Here is a 21,981-nt window from a genome sequence, read left to right as displayed (position 1 = left end):
AATGCAGGTAATGCACTTAAAGGCCAAAAGGGGTACCAAAATTTCGCTGCACCTTTTGCTTTGCACATACACCTCATCAGCTGTGCCACTCTACCAATCTGGTTGAAGTGTGTTAGTTGGGAGCCATTAAATCACTAAATGGACTTGCAACAGGGATAATGGCTTTAGCCTGCGCTGGGAAAAACCAAACAGCTAACCTTTAAAATTATAACTTTCTGGATAAAACGAGTGAAACAAATTGGCAAACGGATTATGGGCTTTCAATACTGTCTCATCAGAAATGTTATGGTATGGCTTGATTTTACCTAAAACTTTTCTTAAAGTTAAACTGCTTTGCTGTTGCCTATCCCCCCTTGTCACATGTCGAAAAAACAGAAAGCGAGGAAGACTACGAAGACCTGACGGATTCTGTCCGGTTGGTGAAGGAGGTGATAGCAGCAGTGGACAGCAAGGTGAATGAGCACGAGAAACGACGTCGTCTGAAGGAATTTCATGGCCGCATGGACAGCAAGTCCATCATGATGATGAAGAGTGGTCAGATTTTTGCCAGGGAGGATCTGCTGAGGAGGAGGCTGATCCACGATGGAGTGCTGCAACTGAAGAACAGCCAGGGAAGACTGAAGGGTGAGGAAAAGCTCAGTGACTGCTTTACTGCCCTTTAACAGACAACACATTTTGTTTGTCTCTGTAAATATAACAGGATTGTTTGGAAATGTGAAAATAGATGAATCTTTCAAGTTTTAGAATTCTAGTTATTTATTCTAATACAACAGAGGATTGTTCTACAAAATGAAAGATGACTATAGTCTCTTTAAACTACTTAGAAAACAAATGAAACATAAATTGATAATTTGATAGTCAAACAACTACTTTTCTCCTGTTTTTTCTCCAGACGTACATGCTCTGCTACTATCAGACGTCATCGTCTTCCTCCAAGAGAAAGACCAGAAATACGTCTACGCCATGCTGGTAAATTCCTGCTGTCATCTCTCTCTCTCTCCCTCTGCCTCTTAATATCGCTCCTCCTCCCCCTCCTCCTCCTCCTCCCTCCTTTCTTCTGCTGTTCCCTCCGTTCTCTCTCCATCCCTCCAGTAATAAAGATCTTATGAGTGCAGCCAGATATGTGGTTGTCATATTTTCCTATCCCACTGTTGTTGTTAGCATTAGCTTGCCTGCGTAGCTTTCCCATTGTGTAATATTGCCTGCCTCTAGCTAGCTAGCTGCACCTAATAAAGCTGTTCTGGCCCTCGGCATATAAACCAACTGTTATAAATCATATAGTTTTTAGCCGCTTTTTCCCATGTTTACAAGGCTCACAGTTTCACACACCACACACTCAGTAGGAGGAATTACAACAGGGGGAGGCCTGTGGCACAATAATCACATCTATCATTAAAACAAGGCTTGACATGTTAAAGTTGAAGCTGTTGGATTTGAAAAAAGAGGAATAACATGTGGTTCCTATTGGATCACAGCAATGTGAAGCAGCATGAGTTTTGGGCAGAACATTCTTCAGTTGTGTGGATCACCAACAGAACAAGCGGTCAGTAGCACTTAGGTCACCCTGACGGATGATAGGAAGTATTTATGTGATGCTAAATGTGGCGAGTCTGAGTTAGCCAAATCAGAGTTTGTGTTTTAGTACACATTCCATGTTTGAAGAAAAGACTGCTTTTCTTTGCCTGAGGTGCAGTGAAAGGAGAGTAAAACAAAGATGGAATTATGACAAAAAGACTTTGTCTAAAGATATCCTCCTCATTTAATTTGACTGGAACTTTAAATGCATTTCTGTGGAAAATTTTGTTTTCATTCCTTTACAGCTTAGTCATAGTGGAAAGAAGACTTTTAAAAAACCTAAAAATCTGAACCTATCCTTCAATCTTCAGACAACAGATTGCAGAAAAAATGTGGGGATGTGGTTACAATTTCAGAGTTTTAATGCTCAGAGCAGATATGAACCGGTGGTTTGTTGTGTGCTGAGGCTCTCTAAGTCAGCCAACTCTCGTGGATGATAACCAGAATCTAATTTTCTCCCTCTTTTCCTTTTCCCTTTTTATCACCAACTGCTCACTCTTCCTATAATCCTTCTTTTTTCTAACTGACCTCTCTTCATTCTGCACGCCTGTCTTTTCTGCACTTTCTGTCTTTCTTTCCCCTTCCTCCCTCCTTCCCTCTGTAATTATCTGTCTCTTCTTCCTCCACCCTCTGACTTCACCCCACCCTCCTTCCTGCCTTTCCCATCCTCTCCCTATCCTCAACATTTGTCTTCCCTCCTCCCCTTTCTCCTCCTTGACCCTCCCACTGTCATCTTTTTTTTCTCATCCTCTTCCCTTGTTGCCTCCATCCATCCCTCCCCTCCTTTACCCACCCTCTTCTCCCTGAAGGACCAGCGCTCCACAGTCATCTCCCTTCAGAAGCTGATTGTGAGGGAGGTCGCTAACGAAGAGCGTGGCCTCTTCCTCATCACAGCAGGCATTGAGAAGCCAGAGATGATGGAGGTCCTGGCCAGCTCGAAGGATGAGCGCAACACCTGGATGCATCTCATCCAGGAAGCCATGCAGTCCATGTAAGTGGGATTTGTTTATGTGTGTGGGTTTTTCAAAGTAAAAAATAGGGCATTATGCTAATACTGAAAAGAATTGATGCTTTTGTTGCCAGAAGAACAGTTGTGACATTTTCACTCATACATTTTACCTCAGCATATTAACCCAAACCTGACCCAACCTATAACCTCTACTGCAGAACAAACTCTCTCATCAAATTGTATTACATTCAGTATTGGCCTCTTAGGCTTCACCTATGGTGTGTCTGTGTTGTTACCCAGGAGTTAGACCAAGCCCAGTTCACTTGATAGTAATAAACGGTAAGCTGCGACAGAGCACTTTGCTGTCAGGAGGATTAGCACTGCTCTACCTGGGGATGGGGTGTACTCAGGGACAGTCTAATGCTGGATTGGCTTCAAGGGCAGCTCGCTATAAGCAGAGGATTATTTGACTGCAGCCAGCGGGAAGGAGAGAGATTTAGCACTCTGTCTCTCTCTTTCTCTGTCTGACTTCTGTCAAAATACAAAATTGAGATCAGGAATGGAGGTGATAAAAACAAAAAATAGTTTTCTACTGATTTTTTGTCTCTGTTCCACTGAAAAAACATCATATATATTCTCTCAGGGTTGTCTAATCCCCCTCTAGTGAAAGTGTTGTCCTGTGGTGTCGATGTCGTGCATACTGATTGGTTGTAGATAAGGTTGGAGCTAATCATTATTTTCAGTCATCCTCATTTGAAGACTTGTTTAGTCTATAAAATGTCAGATAATAGTGAATCAGTGGCATTTTAGTGTGAATTGGCGGTTAATTTCACCTAATTTCAGTTGATTGATTGATCAAGTTACGTGCCCTGTCACTGTTATGTGTGAATTTAAAAATAGATACTGTGTGTGATGTAGCTTTAGAAAAGTCGGTTTCAGATGTTTATTTGTGTATAATTTATAAGCTCTAATGTTTGTTTTGTTTCTCTTGCTTGGTTGGACAGGGATAGGGATGAGGATGAAGGGATTCCCAGTGAAACGGAAGATGACAAGAGACAGCTGGAGACTAAAGCCAAGGAGATGAGAGGTGAGAGAAACATGTTAGGAGTGTTGGTGTGAAAGCAGACAGAGATAAGTTGGCTCCAAATCACCACAAAATGTTTTTGTTCACTCTTTGTCTCTATTTCTCCCTCTCTTACCTCTGCTGGTCAGATCTATTGAAGCAGAAGGACACAGAGATCATGTCTCTGCTGGAGGAGAAGGTGCAACTTTTCAGGGGGATGTGGGAGGGCTTAAACACGGGCGAGGAGGTCTGCCGGCAGGGTGAACCTTTCTTCAGGTCAGCCTGCGGCGTGGAGCCGCCCAGGGGGGCGTCAGTCATGAAGGATGCCCTGCAGGAAGGTAAGAGAGAGAAAGAGAGAGTTTACCGTGCATCAAGATGTTTTAACTATCAAACAGAATTGAAAGAACTGAATAGAGACAGAGAGACAGACAGTGCTGTATCTCAGTTTTTATCTACATATTTATAGTTTCAGCTGCAAATCAGAACCTGAACCTGAACACACAAGTTTTTTTTTTTATTATAACCTACACATTTTCATTATTGCCAGCTCACACACATTTCACACATTGTATAATCCTATGTATAAAGTGCAAGTTGAAGCTTTAGTCAAATTGTTAGTACAGCCACAGAGTTAACTGATGGGGTTTTGTTCTCAGTCTCTCATGGAAGCATTTAATACGCCCAACAGTAAAACAACACTCAGGTCCTGTTCTATTGCTAGAAGAGGTTTTTAAAATGGGACCCACCCCCACCTAGTAAACAGGAATTACAGGGGTTAAAACAATTCAGTATCAAAATCCTTGCCGAATCCTGGTAAATTTGAAAGTGGCTGGTGGATTTGGTTTATTGGACAAAATTACATTTTTCACCCTACACATTTTGAAAACCTGTGCCTGAGTGTCTTCTTTTAGTGTTCAGCGCCCTCAGTTGGGTGATGATCCTTCAGAACAGAACTATAAAGATTATATCTCTCAGACAAATTCATTAGTATGTGCTACTGATGGTACAGTTTAACAAGTACATACCTTTTTTTTTTTTTTGTGCATGTATTTGATTTTTATGTTAATCAAAAATGCTTATTCTCTAAAATCCATCCAATGAGCCCTTTTTCTCTGAGATACTTAAAAGGTCAGTGGTTTGTGGTTGGATCTAAACAGAGGTTGAGAGAGCAGAACTTGTGGGAGAGAGTGTTTATGTTTTGGGACGATCCAAATAGAGTGGATGTAAGGATTTAAAGGAGTCAAACTGTGTTTTCGGATTTCATTCCAGCTCTTCAGTTCCACTTATCAAATGTGAATGAGAAGTAAGCAGCACAGACTGAGAGAGATTCTGTATATGGTGACAAAGAGAGAATGATATGTGAAGGAAGACGGAGAAGAATAACGGTTTCTTTGCACGTTACAACATGGTTCTGTAAATATTTGAGCAGAAAGTAAAAAACTGCTCCAAAAATATCTATATGACAAATATTTCAAGCAGTATTCTCAAGCCATTTCTCTTGCTGAGTCACCAAATCATATATCTCTGCCTTCCACTGAATTTTGATTTGTTACATTTTATTTTTACATTATGAAAGATGTGTGACAAAATTCAAAATCAGGTTTGTGGTCAAAACAGTGATTTTTTTTTTCTTTTTCATTCTCATCATCTCCTGGTTTTTAAAAGTGTAGAAAAAATATGCGCTGGCTGAAAAAGATGCAGTTAAATAGCATTGCAATTGTAATCATTTGTGGTGCAGCATTGCACAGTTATTAAGCACCATTTTTGGTAAATTTGATGTACCAAGGGCTGTCCTGTAGTCTGTGTATTTGCATTCTAAATAATACACACTGAGACTGTTTTTGGTGCTGCGTAGGGAGGACTGAGCTAGCACAGATGCAGTTCACTCTTAAAATGTTTCACGAAAAGGTGCTATTGATCACAAAATCCCAGGAAGTGTGCATAGTTTACAGGTTGCGTAACTGACATTCAGCTAAGAATTGTATTCAGCTCTAATACAGGAAGAAATGTATAAAGGAGAACATCTGCAGTGGTTCAGCTTTTTAAAAGTAGCAGAAAAGGTTTGGTTGTGCTATTACAGAATGTTTTTCACCTCTCCTTTAAAGCCTGGAGCAATAATTGTCCATATTTGATATGTGAATTGGCAGAAGTAATGTCATTTCTTCTGCAGAGGTTATCATGTTGTACGTCCAGCAGCAACAGCTTTGTTTCTCTTATTTTTAGTGGAAAGGTCACAGTGCTGCGTGATCTGTATGCACATGTAGATACCAATACTGTATGTGTCTCTCCACAGTTCACATCATTTTAGATGGTAAAGATGTTTAAACTTTGAGTAAAAGAGCTCTGCGGTTCAAACAGGTTGTCAATAGTTGCCTAGCAACAGGAGCCAGCAGCAGGTTGAAAGCAGAAGTGCCTGGTAGGATTCATGAGTGCAGAGCTGAGCAGTAACACAGTTAGCCAGGATAATTCACTTACTGACCTGCACATTGATGTTTGCCTGTGTGTGTGTGTGTGTGTGTGTGTGTGTGTGTGTGTGTGTGTGTGTGTGTGTGTGTGTGTGTGTGTGTGTGTGTGTGTGTGTGTGTGTGTGTGTGTGTGTGTGTGTGTGTGTGTGTGTGACAGTGGAGACGTTACAGGCGCTGGTGAACAGCAGCCTGGGTGGGGCAATGGCCAGTGTCCAGGAGGGAGGAGGCGTGGGGCCGGTGTGTTTGCCCCGTCGGGCCGAGACCTTTGGAGGCTTCGACAGTCACCAGATGCACAGCAGTAAGAGTAAGTCTGCTGCTGAATGCTTGTTTTCTGTGGAGAGATTGTGCACACCAGCCAAGTGGTCAGCCAGATTACACGTTTGAAGCCTGTAACAGTCAAAGGCACTGAACCCAGACCTGCTGGTGTAGATAACTGCATCGAGTCAGTGACTGGACTGCAAATGTGTGGTGACACTGCTGGAAGTCCAGCCCAGGTCTGAAAAGTAAAATATTTCACTATTTCACCCTAAACTGATTTTTAGTGGTCACATAACTGCAGGCACACACCCAGAACTTCCCACAATGCCCCTGTTCAGTGCAGTTAGATAAAACATTTTTGAAGGGGACTTGGACAGCAGAGCTGCTGCCTCCTGAGGGGTACGTGGCCTGCGGCGCTACCTCTGAACAAGCAGCTTGCAAGCACACATAGGGACTCTGCTGAGGTCCAGACTAGCTGCACCTGGAAAACTGATGAGGAAAATGGCACTAAAGAATGTTTTTATCACTGTGGTGTTTTTAAAAGCAAAGTATTTCACCCTTTAATTTGTGTCTCACCAGAGGCAGTGTGTCAAAAAATTGCAGCATTATAAACTAATATAAGAGATGTGTGGAGAGAACAGAACCACACACTATAAGTAGTGTAGATATGGCTGAAAAGGCTCAGCAGGAGCAATGTGATGTGCATGTGTCAAGAAGAAAGGAAATTTAAAGGCAAACAAAATGCAACTAATAAAGAGATTAAATGAATACAAACACATGCTGTGCATAATTTCAATATGGAATGAAATATCAGCAGTAAATTTGTTGTCCGCAGACTCTAAAGTGGAAGATGAAGTGAAGCAGCTGATGGACACAACATTGGACGTTGCAGGAGTAAAACCTGTGACTTTATTCACTTCACTTAGAGAGAAACAACTTAATCGTCAGATATTTTCAGAATGGATTTATTTTTATATTTTTCATTACCAATAATGCCAAAACTTTCTAGTTGCAGCCATTCAGTTGTGAAGATTTGGCTGCCCTTTGTTTTAGTATGATAATAAACTTAATATATTTACTTTTTTGGGACTGTTGGTTGTGCATAATGTGACATTTAAAGATGTTACATTTGCTACAAGAAATTGTGACAGACAGTTTTAGACAGAACAATCAGTCAATTAAAGAATTATCTCACTGCCTGAAAGATGGCTCTTGCAAAAAACTGGGCTGTCTCTGCAGTAGAAAAACATTTTTGAAGTTGGTGCGACATGTATGGAAAAAACAAACCCGCAGAGGTCCCTTTAGCTCAAAAGTTAGAAATTGGCCGCACTACACTGGACCTATAAATACTCCTGTGGATTCATCAGTTCATACATAACCACAAGGCAAAATGCTTAAAATCAAAAACTCTCACTGAAAATTAATTTTGTGTGTTGATCTTGTTCCTTATTGTGGTCCCTCTTGTTCCAGTTGTAACTGGAAGCTGTAGTTCTTACACACTATTGGTCACAGTTTGATAAATGATGACTAACTCTTGTTACCCTCAAACAATTACTTAAACGAACAGTTCACCCCAAAGTCAAAAAATCATTTATATGTACATTTCTTTTTGATTTTGGGGTGAACTGTTAAACATTGAATTATCCAAATCTTCCTGCAATCAGCTTCATGTAGAAACCATTTCATCACTTTTAATACCATTTGGTGTTCATTACACACATTTTGTTGCACAATGAGTTGTAGTGGGCACCTTTCGCTGACTCGAACATTTCTGGAGAACAGATAAGACCTTTTACTGACCTGTGATTTCACTTAAAGAGACACTTGTAACTTCTGACAATAGTTAGATATGATAAATGTTCCATATCACGTCTCTGTTCTTGTCTTGATTTGCAGTGGACCTGATTGTGCATTATTTGCTGCCTGCCTCATTCTTGTCTCCTGTGGTTTCCCTTTGTGTCAGGTGGAGATAGAGATGAGTGCGAGGATACGGCGGGAGATCTGCGCAGGACAGAGTCGGATAGTGTTTTAAAGAAGGTCAGCATCTCAGGAGCCAATTATTCTCTACTCTGATGCTGTGACGCCCCCGCGCCTCAATGAGAACCTGAGGCCATGTGTGGGGGTGCATTTGTCCTCCAACATTAACAACAATACCATTAAGATGAATTTAGCTGCTTCTCTCCCTCCAGTGAATTAGCCTCTTGACTCTCCCTGCCACGTCCCGTTGCTAATGGCGACCATCAGTTGTATAAGAATTGAACAGTGGATGAAAATGAATGGGCTGCCTTGTGGTGCTGCTATTGTAGCTCCGCACTGGATTCTAGCCTTTGTAGTCATATATCCTGCAGCTGGACTGCACATAATTGTTTCTTGAATGTTTTAGTGGAAACTGAGCTACTGTAATGTCGTTTAACAAAAGCATTTTTTCTAGTCTCTGAACCAACTCGACACCAGGCCATTCCTTGTTAATTGTACATGAATAAAAGAGCAGTACTTGATTTTATTAATATTTTATGTTGGGCGTAGAGCCAGAGTTCAGAGGGGGTTCAGCAGGATGAGAAGGGAGTGTGTCAGAATGATCAGTAAATATATAATCAATAGTTAATTTAAGCATTCTAATTTCTATTCTGTTCTATATTTAAAATATATTATGAAGTCATCATCATTTCAAATACAGCTAGAAGCGAAAATACACTCCAAGCTGTGTCTGTGTGCACATACTTAGTGTGTGTTTTTCTGTGTGTGCAGGGAGGAAACGCCAACGTGCTGCAGCTGCTGAAGAGGAACAGTGAGGTAACTCTGACTTCCTGTCTCGAGCTCAATTACAGCTGCTGTTTACATGGAAACTGTCAAAACTCTGTGTTACCATCATCGCTATCAGCAGCAATAAATGTTCAAGCTTAAACAGTAGTAACAGAAGTAGTTGTTGTACTGTAGATGTTTGTATTAGCTGTATTAGATGTTAGTAGCATTATTTAAAACACTTAAAACACAGAGGAAGTAGCGATTTCATAAAATCTTCTCTACAAGAGCAAGCTTTCAGGAGAGTTTTAAATGAAGAATAAAATCAAAATGAATTATGCATGAGAATAGAGTTAGCTCTACAAGCAGTCTACTTTTAACTAACTTGGGGACAGTGATGCTCACATTATAATGTTTCATATACTATCCATCTTAGTTCAGTGTGTTACTTTTTTTTTTTTTGTTTATTTATCAGTTTATTTTGACAGGAACGATACATGTAGGCATTACTACACTGAATTCAAATGCAACCAACCCATGTATATACGACTTCTTAGCTGTGTCATTTTCATTCTTTGTCCCTCTTTGAGCTTTTGAGGAATTGAACACACAGCATAACTTTCTAAAATGGACATAAAATCTATCAGTAAAACAGACCTAGACAAGCAGCCACTTCAGACAGTGATTAAAACACTGACAAAGACCACAGTTAAGAACAATGACTGAAACTAATGATGACGTTAATGTGCTAACATATGCTAATTAGCACTAAACACAAAGTACAACTGGGGATGATCAGTGTTGGTCATAAACCAAAGTACTGGTAAATTTAACCTGAAAATGAAAGGTGATCACCGGAGCTCATCCTCTGTGCACCATGGATATGTGTTTCAAATATCATGGCGATCCGTCCAAACACTGCGAAGATATTTCACTTATTTAGTTTGTTGCTAATCACATTAGGTTTCCACTCAATCACAGACATTGAATAACGGATACAGTGAAAAGGGTCAGCAAGTTCTCAGTATTTAACACGTTGTAATAATCAGTCAATAAAACTGGTAAGTAAGGGTAGGTGATGAATGTCATACGTTGTTAAACAAGCGTACTGTGCCGATATACTTAGATAAAAGTGGTTAATGTCAAGTTTAATGATGTATTTAAAGGTTGATGTTTTGCTGTCATACCAACTGTACATTCAGCATAAAGACATAGAAGAATGATTAAAAAAAAAAAACAATTGGAAAGGAAGTCTCCATGGATGAATTCATGGAGAAGTTATAAAAATATGCAGTGAGGCAGATTGCCTCGAATATTTTTGCATTGATGGTCATTCAACCTAAACAAGGCAAGAGTACTTCCAGTTAACTATTGGACAGAAAATACATTCTGTGTGTTAGAAATGCTGTTTCCAGCACTTAATTGGGGCATTGTGTGCCTTAGTAAACATCAGTAGCAGCTGAAAGCTCAGTGGCCTTGTCTCTTTGTCCATGTTTGAATAGAGAAAAGGTCACATCACTGTTAACTCCAGTTTGTTTAATGCTGTCTTAGTCCACTGGTAAATTCATATTACATTCAGTCCACTGCTGGCGCTTATTGAAAGAAAAAGTCAGTGTTTAGAATGAAGCACTGCTGCCATCCATGCCATCCAGCTTTCTTCCATGCAGTAGAACAAGAACACACCAGGATGTTTCAGTTTACAAGATGCTCAGTGATCTCTCTTCTTTACAACAGCAGGTCCTAAACAGTGTGTCCAATCTGCATCTCCTGCTCAGCACTCTGCAGGTAAGATGAGGGGGGAAACGATGAGGTGAAGAAATATGATTTGAGATGCTGATTGAGATAGACAAATGAATATCTGTAAGTCAACACCAGGAGTGATGTGTCTGATCTCATCTATCTGCCCTGCTGCTCTTGTCGTGTCTCTCCCAGGCGGTGGTAGTTCAGCAGGACAGTTTCATCGAGGACCAGCGGCAGGCCCTGAGTGAGCGCTCCTCCTCCTGCACGTCTTTATCGCGGCAGACCTCGCGGCCCAGCTCGCTGATTGAACAGGAGAAGCAGCGCAGCCTGGAGAAGCAGCGGCAGGAGCTTGCATCCCTGCAGAGACAGCAGGCAGCTCATGCTGAGGAGAAGAGGAGGAGGGAGAGGGAGTGGGAGCTGAGGGAACAGCAGCTGACTGAAAGGGAGGGGCTGCTCCACGCACAGGTAACTATGCATCATTTTCTACAAGTTCTACCTGCCAATTTTCTTAACAGCAGGATGGTTTTATCCTGCAGTCATTCACCTTGTACAATATTTTACCATATACAGTACAATGTAATAATGTGCAAAGCATTCGGGGTTTCCAGCAGTGATGGCAAGCTGCCTTCATAAACAAACCTTTGTCTGAGAAATTCCACAGCTGCCTTTAAAGTTTAGTTTCACTGAGACTGAAGCTGCAGGATCATATTAAAACTGAGGAGGATGCAAAGATATCACAGTAGAGGCCGAGAGGTTTAGCTTAATGACTAAAGATTAGCTTAAATCTAGTGTAGTAAACCAGCTGACTCAGGCACTTTGCTGATGACTTGTGAATGGCTGAACAAGTATAGAAGTCTGCTAGGTTAAATTGTCACAATGAAAAAATTCAAATTCAAATTAACTAAAAAGTTTAAGTGAATGAGTTTCCTATGAAGAACTGCAAGTAGTTTTTTGCTAACGCTGGATAAGCTTACTGCAGTTTTCATACTTTTAACTTGGCTGAATTTTCAGACAGTTTCATGATAAGAGCCAAACTGACTGACATTCTCACCTGTAAACACAAAATAATATATTGCTAGTAGCAGGTGAAAGAGGGAAGAGACAGAAAAGCAATTTATTCACTTTCAAAATGTTGACAGTAATTCAAGTCTGTTACAGAGACTAAATAATTTACCCAACGTTGGTGACTGCCAGGTTTTCTTGTGTTTTGTTTGCGTTTTCTCATATGCAGGAGGAAGTGTGTGCACAAGAATAGTCTATTTACTTCAAAACAACAGACATGTCTTTTTTTTAAATTAACTTAATATACATTTGTTAGTGAGGTGAATAGTTTGAGACATATGAATGATGTGAGTGTGGATTGGCATTAATAACCAATGATCTGGATGAGCCTACACTGAACCGGAAACCAGACAAGTCACTGTCTAGTTTATTTATCTGTAAACATGAGACTTTCATTCACAGGGTTTTGCAGTTCAGTTTCCTATCTCAGATAATAGTGTAGCTCAGTGAATAGTTTCATTAGTTTAGTTTCAGATGATGGAGCATTGTGTTGTAATATAAATTTACAAAATGATGGAGTGACTACCAACATATCAATAAATCCATTGATGCACTTCCCAACCGCTGCAGGAGGAGGAGATCCTGAAGCGACACAAGGAGCTGGAGGAGGAGAAGCAGGAGCTGCAGAATAAGAAGGAGGAGTACCAGAAAGACCTGGAGAGGCTGAGAGACGCTCAGAGGAAGCTGGAGAGGGACAGGGAAGCTGTGCAGCGGCAGTTCGACAAGATGGAGGAGGTCCGTGTGGCTGAGGTGAGGAGGGACACTCCTAACAATAACTGCAGGGGAACACAGAATCAGCTCAGTGGGTTTGGTTTTTATTGATGCCTGAATTGGAGGCTTGAACCTGGGTCCTCTTGAAAGTGAGAACAGAAAGCTCTTGGTAACGAAAGCAAACAGTGCTGCATCGTAATCCAACAGTCACATTTTCAGGCATTTAATTCAAAACCTGGTCATATAGATAAACAGTTTACATTTCCCACCATATGCTCTTTTTGGAAACATTAATGCTCGTCTTTTATTAACTTGCAAAAACATTAAAATATGAATGCATATTCACTCACAGATGTAGTGAACAGCTGTACATCCTTCTTACTTCCTTCCAGAGGACTCCCTCTACGACATCGGATGAAACCCAGTTCCCAGGCAGCTCCCACTCCCTGGAGCTGGACCCGCTGGAGCTCTCCTCCTCCCTGCCGAGGCTGCAGCCCCAGCGGTCTAAGACCAAAGGGAAAGGCCTAAATCCCTTTACCTCATCCTCCACCAACCCCAACCTCAAGGGCAGTGAATCCAACCACCAGATCTCGAAAAGCCTGCTGCAGCTGGCCAAGAACAAGAGCAAAGAGGGCAAGAAGAAGAAGAAGGGCAAAGGAGGGAGCGCACAGACGGCAGGTAGGGAGGACCGGATGGATTTACATTTAGTTTAATCATTCAGTGAGTCAGCAGGTCGGAGCTGAGTGTTTTTGTCAAGGACACTTCAGATTAGACACATGGCATTTAGTTATCAGAGAGGAGAAGTGATAGGTAGATGTGTGGGGGGAGGATGTCATTGGACAGGCAAATGGATGCAAAAGATAATAATTAAGACACAAAGCCCTCAGGTGTTTTCAGAAAGACAAATTTTACCTAAGTATGAGCACAAAATTACAAGGTTTACAGATTTTCCAATCACGTTACATTGCAGTACATGGTATGTAGTCTAACCCACCGTGGATATACGATCAGCCTTGACCAGGAGTGTTTCCAGGGGACATTTTTCAAATAACAAGCCTAAAAACGGGTCTTGGCTGTGACTTTGCTGACGGCAACAGACCTAAAATGTTATGAAGAAATTGCCTATAAAAATGTGAAGAGTATGAATATGGTATTTGTAGTTAATTTCCTTTTTTTAAGAGAGTTAATACTGCTTTATATTTGATAATAAAAAACGGAGAATACACGCTGACTAATACATTGACGTTGTAATCGACAGCTGATTAAATCAGTTTATGTTTCACATGTGATCCATACAGCCTCTGGTAGGAAACCGCAAGAACATTTCATGTATTTGGACTTTTTTTCTGCTAAATGGCCCATGCCAAAACCTATAAAATCAGTATTACATTTCCAATAAACCACCTGTATTAAATCAACATGAAACACAGTGGCAGTTTGTAAGACAGACATTTATTGCCGAATGACTCTGACTCTTAGGACTTTGATAATAAGTACTCATCATAGCCTGTAAAGCCTGACATCAATGTTCCGCCTGGTGATGTATTTTAAGGACATTTTTCTTTGCAAGTTTCAGCTTGCATCACGCAGCCTCTTTATCTTCTGTGTCTCCTTCATCTTGTGGTGAACGCAGCCACAGTCTACTGTGATGTACTTTCCCGTTTTTCCCTCAGGTCACTCATTGTTCTGTGCTGCAGTGCTGCTGGGTCCTCACACCAGCCACTTTCGTGTCCTGTAATTCTGGAGTCAGTCACACCAACTGTATACAGTCTACACTCATTAAAGTGTACTCTTCATGTGTTGAGAATAAAAATTTAAACACAAATTATACTAACAGGTTATGACACAAAACAAGAACAGACAGACGATTTGCAATTTGGTGCTCTCCACCGTTTCTGAGTGCAACTCGGCTGTCATAAATACAATTGTCAGGTTTCTGTAACACTTGGTCCTATGAAACATCTTTTGCTAGCAAGCTGACAACTTTGCTTACGCAGTCAAACATCAAGACAGTGCAACAACTGAAAACAGAACTTTTCAAGCAAACTTATATTAGTCTGCTAGGCTAACAGAGCTAACTACACCGCAGTTACAGATTTCTTGTCAGGATACTCTGTTGATCAGAATCGAGGCAGAGCAGCTGGAGAACTTTAGAGGGAAAACATGAGCAGTTTCCTTTGAAATGTATATCCCATTTCACCCAAATCACTGGTGCTGTGTGTACCTTCAGTTACATAGTGCAAAAAACAAGCGTCAGGGGTGCCAGTGGCTGAGACAAAGACACCATTCATATATATACTATACCAACAAATATGACATTTGTAAGAAAAAGTGAGTCTCACTCTCAACTTGTCAAAAATTGACGCAGCCGACCCATTATTATTTGATGAGTTTCGAATGAGACACAAAAATCAATCACAATCACAAAAAATAGCACATTTAAAGGGGCGATTTGTAAGATACGGCCAGGATTTTAGTTTGTAACTTTCAAAAAATGTATCAATGTTATTGACAAAGTGTGAAGACACAAGAAGTGTTTGTGTTGTGCTGCATAGTTATCCAGTCAGTCCTGTTGTGTAATCCCCCCAAAAAAAACTTGTACCATAACAGGGGATAGTATGATAGCATATATAGTTTCAGCCAGAAGATACAAGCAATGGATTTGCTACTAAGTCTAATAAATAAACAAAATAAACTAACAAAGTGAGTGAAGAAATATTCTTTACACCTTGCTAGAAGTACAACACAGACCGTCTGAATCGAGCCTAAAACAAGCTTAACTGCCTCTTTAACTCATCATAAAACAACTTCACTCAAACTTGACAGAAACAAAATAAAAGCTCCTCAAAACAGTCTTGGTTTTTCACAATATGTAATCGTAGTAGTAGAGGTGTTCCTGCAGCTCTTCCATTTACTGTGTGCACTGCATTGTGGGTGTCCATCAACGTCATTACACAAAAATCTTATTTAATTTTTTGTATGCATAGGGCTGTTAAGAGTACTGTTTGTATTGTGTTGAGCCTACTACATAATTCAAACCTGTTTATTATGTAGAATGAATTTTTGACACAGCTCAGGTTTTAGGGGGATCTTAAACAGCCTTAATGTGGTTTGGAGATTGTCTGACTCCACCTGAGTGTGAGTTAATTAAGAGCATGAAAAGGTGTCTGTTTCTGTTTGTGTAAGTCTCCCTGTATTTAAAGAACAATGTCGCACATCCAAGACAATAATACACACACAGTAGGGGATGCATACAAAATACATCTGATGTGAAAAGCATTGATACACATGAAAGTAAAAATACATTTGTAGATATGAAAGGGAGGCTGTGATATGAGCAGCGAGCTAACGTACAGCACATGAAGCAGCTTCTGTCAGCTCCTGAATGGGCGTCATTGACGGCTCGGTGCACTGTGCGTACTGTGTTTGATCAGTGTGAAGCACGGTGATGCTGCTCACTAACTCTCCCCGGAGAATAAATGTTACAACAAATCAGCGAGCAAAATCCTCTTAGAGGAAGAATCCTCTCTTGTGGTGCTGACACTGACTCCTCTTCTTCTCCTCCCTCCAGACCCCCAGCACCTCCCAGAGCCTCCTCTGGATGGAGAGATCTTCTTCTGCTAAGGAGTGGCTCTTCCTCATCCTCATCATCATCAAACTGTAAAAGCCATTCTGACATCAGAAGGAGTGTGTTACTGCCGAGTAGTCACACTGCAGTGTATTACCAGGCTTGTTGGCACCTTTAAAATTACCTTGAAAAGACATTTAGTTAATTTTCCACATCATAGTGCAGAGATGTTTAACATTACAGTAAGAACAAGGCAGGAAATGTATTTTTACATCAAATCTCACTGCTTTTAGTTTCTGGAAATATTTTAGGGATTCTGTTTTGGTGTGCAGGTGTGCGTATGTACATGACGTACATACAAATAGCAGTACATTTTTGGGGTATTGAAAACCCCTCGTTTTCCAAAGATGGTTTCATGAAAGAGGAATCATTTCTTCATTTTTGTGCTAGAGAATCAAATTGAGAACATTTCACATTAGATTACCTAACAAGCTCTGCCATGTATGTCACAGGCTTCGCTGCCTTTCAGCCCCCAGTTCAGCAGCCCGTCCTGTTATTAAGTTCCACACCAACAGGCTGTTGCGTTCATTCACAGGAAGCCTTTTCCATGTGACTGAACCCACACACACAAGGATGGAGATGTACCCAATTCAGCTTGGAAACAAATATGAATGTCAACGAGCTCCATGTGGCACTGGAAGCTCCTCACTCCTAATTATCCATCTCACTGATAATTAATAGTGAAACAGTGTCTTTCTTAGTGTTTGGTCCAGTATTTCATTCCACGTTGAAAGAAAAGCGGAGCCTCACAGCCCTTTACTCACTGTTTAAAAAGCACATGTGTTTGCATCCGCTGATTTTGCCTTCAGTTTGTAAGCAAAATGTGATTGGCATGCTACCTTCAGTAATCCTCTGTAATGACTCTATGCCATCAATCACGTTTCCTGGCTGGGCTTTAATGTATTTGAAGTCTGGAAATCTCCATTGTGGAGTGAAACTCTTCAGATGTGCGTGTCTGCTTTCCCAGACTCAACATTAATGAAAGGATTGAGACATATCTCCCTGTGTCTAATGGCTCAATTCATATCCTTTAGTGTGTTTTAGAGCCTTGGATGGATATTAGCTTGATCCCAGCTTTATCTGCCTGTCAATGGGCTTTTATTCAGCCCTCATCTTTCATCTGAGTGACGACGAGCGGGGCTTTTCCTTCGTTTTTTAATTGCATGTAACTCTGCAGGTAGCATACTAATGGTGTCTGTCTGTTAAAGGGTTCAACTCTCTCTTTCAACCTCCCTCTTTCAGTTGTGATAATAGACTCGGTAGATCCACACAGCTGATGGTTTTAGGAAATGGAGGCTGCTCATTTAGGTACAAAGCAGCTAGTTAGACAAAATGAGAGAGGACATTAATTAAAAAACACCAGATGATGTTATGTGTCCCTGTTTGGACGTTTAATGACTAAACCTGCTCAGCAGGTACCGCCTGAGTCTCTGATCATTTCAAATTAATCAACACTCATCAGTGTTGTTAAGCACTTTGGTCCTGATATGTTGATGCATTTATTTTGTTATCAGTGTGAGATATCAATCAAGGCGAGCTCTGTATTCTGTGGGGCTTTTTAATCGAGGGCACTGATGCTCATCAAAGGCAACAATGATCCAAAGCAAGATAATGTGTTCAAGCGCATAAAAGATGCTGCGGTTCCATTTTATTAGTGTTTGAAAAGATAGAAGGGCGGTTGGGTAGCTATTCTATAATTCTTCCAAGGTGACCTGTCTGATCTCTCTTAATTTTTAAGCCTGTGTTTTAGTCCACTGAGCCCAGACTGGGCCACACAACTACCTGCTGGACAGGTAGGAAGTAAAAACAGAAGACAAAAAAACCCCTTTTCCAGTGAATTACAGAGCATCACCACTGAACTGCTTTCTTGCTGCCTCTTTTGTCGTGTCTTTAAGTGCTTGTTTGTTAACTTGCCGTCTGTATTGAGGATTTGACTTCATGTCCAGGCTGGTTTATTATAGTGTGTCTTCTAAGAGGCTTACAGGGCCAGCCAATTAGTTGCTTCATGTCTTTTGTTTATGGCTTTGGTGTAATCCTGTCAGAGAAACACAGGAATGGGCTTCCCCCCCTTTTGTCGCTTTAGGTGTGTTTTGACCACTAGGGAGCACTGCACCTATGACTAATTTAGTTCCCTCTCACACAAACAAAAACACCCAGGAAGTATGAAACTGTTTTTTTAATTTCTTTTTTAGACATATTCCCCCTGCTGTGAGCAATTGACATGTTTTTCTCAGCAGGTCATTGCCGTACAGAGATAATGTGATGAGCGTGGGCTCTCACACTCTGTGACATTTTCCCCACGGCATTTGTAATTGACTTGCAGAAACAAATAAGTTGTCAGAGATTGTAATTGGTTATTCAGTGGAAGCAGTCAGCAGCAGCTTTAATATGAAAAAAGACGGTCGAGCGGTTTGAGGGAGCGACCGGGCAGAACCACAAACCTCTCTCTGTAAGGGACAATCAGCAGACGCGAGTCAGGAAAATGAACTCCCTCCCTGATGATGATAGGCCTGTCCACGAGACGAGTGTGTCCATCAGGTGAACCCTGCGTAGCCTTAAATCTTAATGATAAAATGCACTAGAGTAGAACCCAGCATCTTCTCAGGAGACAGAGGAGAGCTTTTATACCTCCACTATGAAAAGAAGGAAATGTTTGTACTATAAAAGTGGTACAGAACTGTTTCATTCCCAACCATGTAAAAAAGGGCAAAGACAAATGTAAATATGATTTATGTATAAAACAAATCAAATGTAAAAAATGTTTTGTTGGTGATTTATTGCAACATTTTGTAAGAATGGTTTATTTATGTTTTATTCTCACCCTCTGGGTGATGTAAAGTCACACTTCTCTCATAATAAAAAAAAAACATAATGGACATTTGAATTCTTGGTTGTTCAGTTATTGTTGTAAGTCGTCTCATTCAGTTTGCAAAACAAATTAAAAAAAAATGGAAATACACAAATGTTTGTTAGGGCTATTTAACAACTGGTCACTTGTACTGACGGCTACAGGCTCCACGTGTACTTCTTTCCACATCATACCATATCTGCTTGTTTTTTGATGCGTTACATATTTTACACACATCATCATGAATACCTTTGCTCAAGCTACTGCCAACCCATTCTGTCCACACCCAAAGAGAGATTGTGAATGAGACGGACATGCCAGACATTTTGACTTGTCAAAGGAGGGAGAAACAAAGGTGTGAGCACTGTGCTGTTGCCCTCAGTGGATGAAGGAGAGACGTATGAAAACATCTGGAAATTAAACCAACCTGCTGAACACATCATACGGGGTTACGTAACACGTCTACATGACAGGAGCGGAGATGTGTAACATTTCACATTTTTGATGACATGGTACCCATACTAAAACAATGTTGTATTATACAGTAGTACTAGTATTATACGTTACATTGTGATCATTATTATGCTGGAATGTTACATGGCTCTATGTTTGCTGTGTGCTAGCTCACTACAACAGTTCAACCTGTCAGAAGTATTCATCCATCCTTGATGAAATATTTCCGGAAAAATAACCTGCAACCATTTGGATTACTGATAACACATTTTTAAAGGAGAAAATACCCGACCATGCCTGGATCCAGCTTCAGTGCTTTCACTGGTCTTATTTGATAATAAACTCTCCTCCAGTCTGATGGATAATGACAATAATTGAGTGATCAAGAGGGACATTTTCAGGTTAACAGATCTCTACAAGATCTCAATTTATTACAAATAAGAAACACAAAACACTTTATTATTGCATTAGTATTCATGACAGAATTCAGTAGATGCACCACTGGCAGCAGTTCTGTGTAGATAGCTCTTTATCAGGTTTGCACATATGGACAAAACTGCTCAGGCTCTGTCACGTTGCATCTGGATCATGAGGGAGCGAAATGCAGCCGCAAATCAGTTTCAGATTTGTTGACTGTTATTCTTCTTCTTCTTTGTACCATGTGAGCACGTTATTAAGTGACTTAAAATATCAAGATGGCACCAAAAGATCAGGAAGGAAAGCTGGACTCATGCGAAGTCCCTCATGATGAACAATAATACTCTAGTGATACTCGCGAGTTTATCTTGGGCCCTCAGGTTCTGGGGCCCCCAGGCAGTCGCCCACTTGGCCCATTTGTTATCTCAGCTGTACAATAGTACAGTTTTACTCTGTGCTCCTTTTCTCATCTGTATTTCTAATCCTAACAACAGCAATGAAACACCTTTTTTTCTGTATTTATTTGCCCACTTTATTATTATAATAAAAACAGCTTTTCTCATTAATTCACTTGTTTTGTTTCAGAAGCAATTCAACCGCTCACACTAAATTCTGTTAATGGTTTGATTTCCTGTTTCCATTAGTGTTACTGCTGCTTTAGCAGCGCTGCCAGAGGAAAAAGCTGACAAGGATCTTGATGGATTGACAGCAGAGCTGGCACACAGCGACGTTCCCACCTCCTGATAAATAAAGAACCAGCTGCTTTAATCTCGCTCTGCGTTGTGCCTGCTCGACCCTGCAGTGTTTTGCCTCTGGAAACCTCCACTGTGAGGATCTCTCAGAGTTTTTTCCTTAACTGTACGATCTTGTATACGTCACGCCAGGTTCATCACCGTCGCATCCCTCCACATTTCTCCACAGCTCGAACTCATTGATTGAACCGTGGCTTTACAGCCCCTTTCTAACTATTTCTCCATTCTGCTCATTTGACACAAAGTATAAACCCCGGAGACAAAACATCAGCCGATAAGACCAAACAGAAAGTCAGGAGCTTGATGCGTTAAATTTTGTTTACCGAAGCAAAACACTGTAGGAGTTATCCCGTCTCTTTTTAGATTATTCCCACCAAATCAAAGTGGTGTAGCAGCGAGTTTGTTGGTGAGATAGGCAGCGATGGCAGAAAGTTAGATAACCTCATCCTGTGGTTATCACAGTGACGGGGACAGCGAGGGACACGGGGCCACTGCTGCAAAACGAAGCAAAGCCTCAGAGACACAGAGGGGAAATAAAATCATGACCATATAATTATTCCAAATTAAAAATCCCATCATATTTAAGGAGCAGAAAAAAAGACACTTGCAAATGAATGTGTGAAGCTTGAATGAATAACTACAGATGAGAGTTCATACAGTCAGACTGATGAGTTATCTACTGTAGATAAGATACATTTGACATTGTTGAACTAATTATTGTCGTATCATGAATGACTGAGTCTGTTTAATTGGTGGTTTTAAAGCTCAGGACTGAGCAGTCATCTTCATCAAAGTACTTTACATGACACTAATTTACTCTCTATTCAAGTGCTGCCCTTTTTCCTGAGAGGTGGTCTCTCTGCACCTCTTTACTCTAACAGCGGCTGATTTGACTTGAATTAAATATTCTACCAGGAACTTTTGAGCAGTTATCAAACAGTCTCAAGTCGATACTGAGACCTCTATACCACCAACATCAGCACACGAGACCCTCAGTGAGAAAACTGGCTATTCTGAACATTAGGCCGTGTTGGATAAGTCATCAAGCCAGAGGAGAGATGCTGTTCTGTAATCATCTGCGTGCGACCCAACAGTTTACTTTGTTACTTTTTTGTTCACAGGGGGCGCACGAATGACGAAGAAGAAAATGAAATTGCCTTGTAGCTGCTTTAAGTTGCTTTCTGTGTGGTTACAGATACAAGAGCATCAAATCAACAGAGGAGGATGAACTTAGATCCCTGAGTGAAAGTTAAATTATCACAATGTGAAATACTGTCCTGCACCTGGGGAGGACTCAGGCAGTGGAAACAAGCTGTAG

The 21,981-nt window shown here is 40.8% G+C and overlaps 1 protein-coding gene across 11 annotated transcripts in view; it reads left to right on the top strand.

Annotated features, from left to right (window-relative positions):
• Positions 1-19,077, top strand: part of LOC119017646 (A-kinase anchor protein 13) — a 115,009-nt gene extending 95,932 nt beyond the window's left edge. For 6 of the 11 annotated variants that reach the window (XM_037094478.1, XM_037094471.1, XM_037094469.1 and 3 more), the window contains 13 exons: positions 376-624; positions 893-969; positions 2,385-2,566; positions 3,529-3,611; positions 3,737-3,925; positions 6,210-6,356; positions 8,274-8,347; positions 9,059-9,103; positions 10,787-10,837; positions 10,985-11,257; positions 12,422-12,604; positions 12,958-13,243; positions 16,137-19,077. In XM_037094478.1, the coding sequence (XP_036950373.1) occupies positions 376-624; positions 893-969; positions 2,385-2,566; positions 3,529-3,611; positions 3,737-3,925; positions 6,210-6,356; positions 8,274-8,347; positions 9,059-9,103; positions 10,787-10,837; positions 10,985-11,257; positions 12,422-12,604; positions 12,958-13,243; positions 16,137-16,189 (1,892 nt within the window). In that variant the 3' untranslated portion in view covers positions 16,190-19,077. The remainder of the gene's footprint in view (positions 1-375; positions 625-892; positions 970-2,384; positions 2,567-3,528; positions 3,612-3,736; positions 3,926-6,209; positions 6,357-8,273; positions 8,348-9,058; positions 9,104-10,786; positions 10,838-10,984; positions 11,258-12,421; positions 12,605-12,957; positions 13,244-16,136) is intronic. The other 5 variants (XM_037094479.1, XM_037094480.1, XM_037094474.1 and 2 more) reach the window with 2 other exon arrangements.
• The last annotated feature ends 2,904 nt before the right edge of the window (positions 19,078-21,981 follow it).

This window comes from Acanthopagrus latus, chromosome 4 (assembly GCF_904848185.1).
Source record: "Acanthopagrus latus isolate v.2019 chromosome 4, fAcaLat1.1, whole genome shotgun sequence".
Taxonomy (NCBI): domain Eukaryota; kingdom Metazoa; phylum Chordata; class Actinopteri; order Spariformes; family Sparidae; genus Acanthopagrus; species Acanthopagrus latus.
This window is presented reverse-complemented; position numbering and strand designations above follow the sequence as displayed.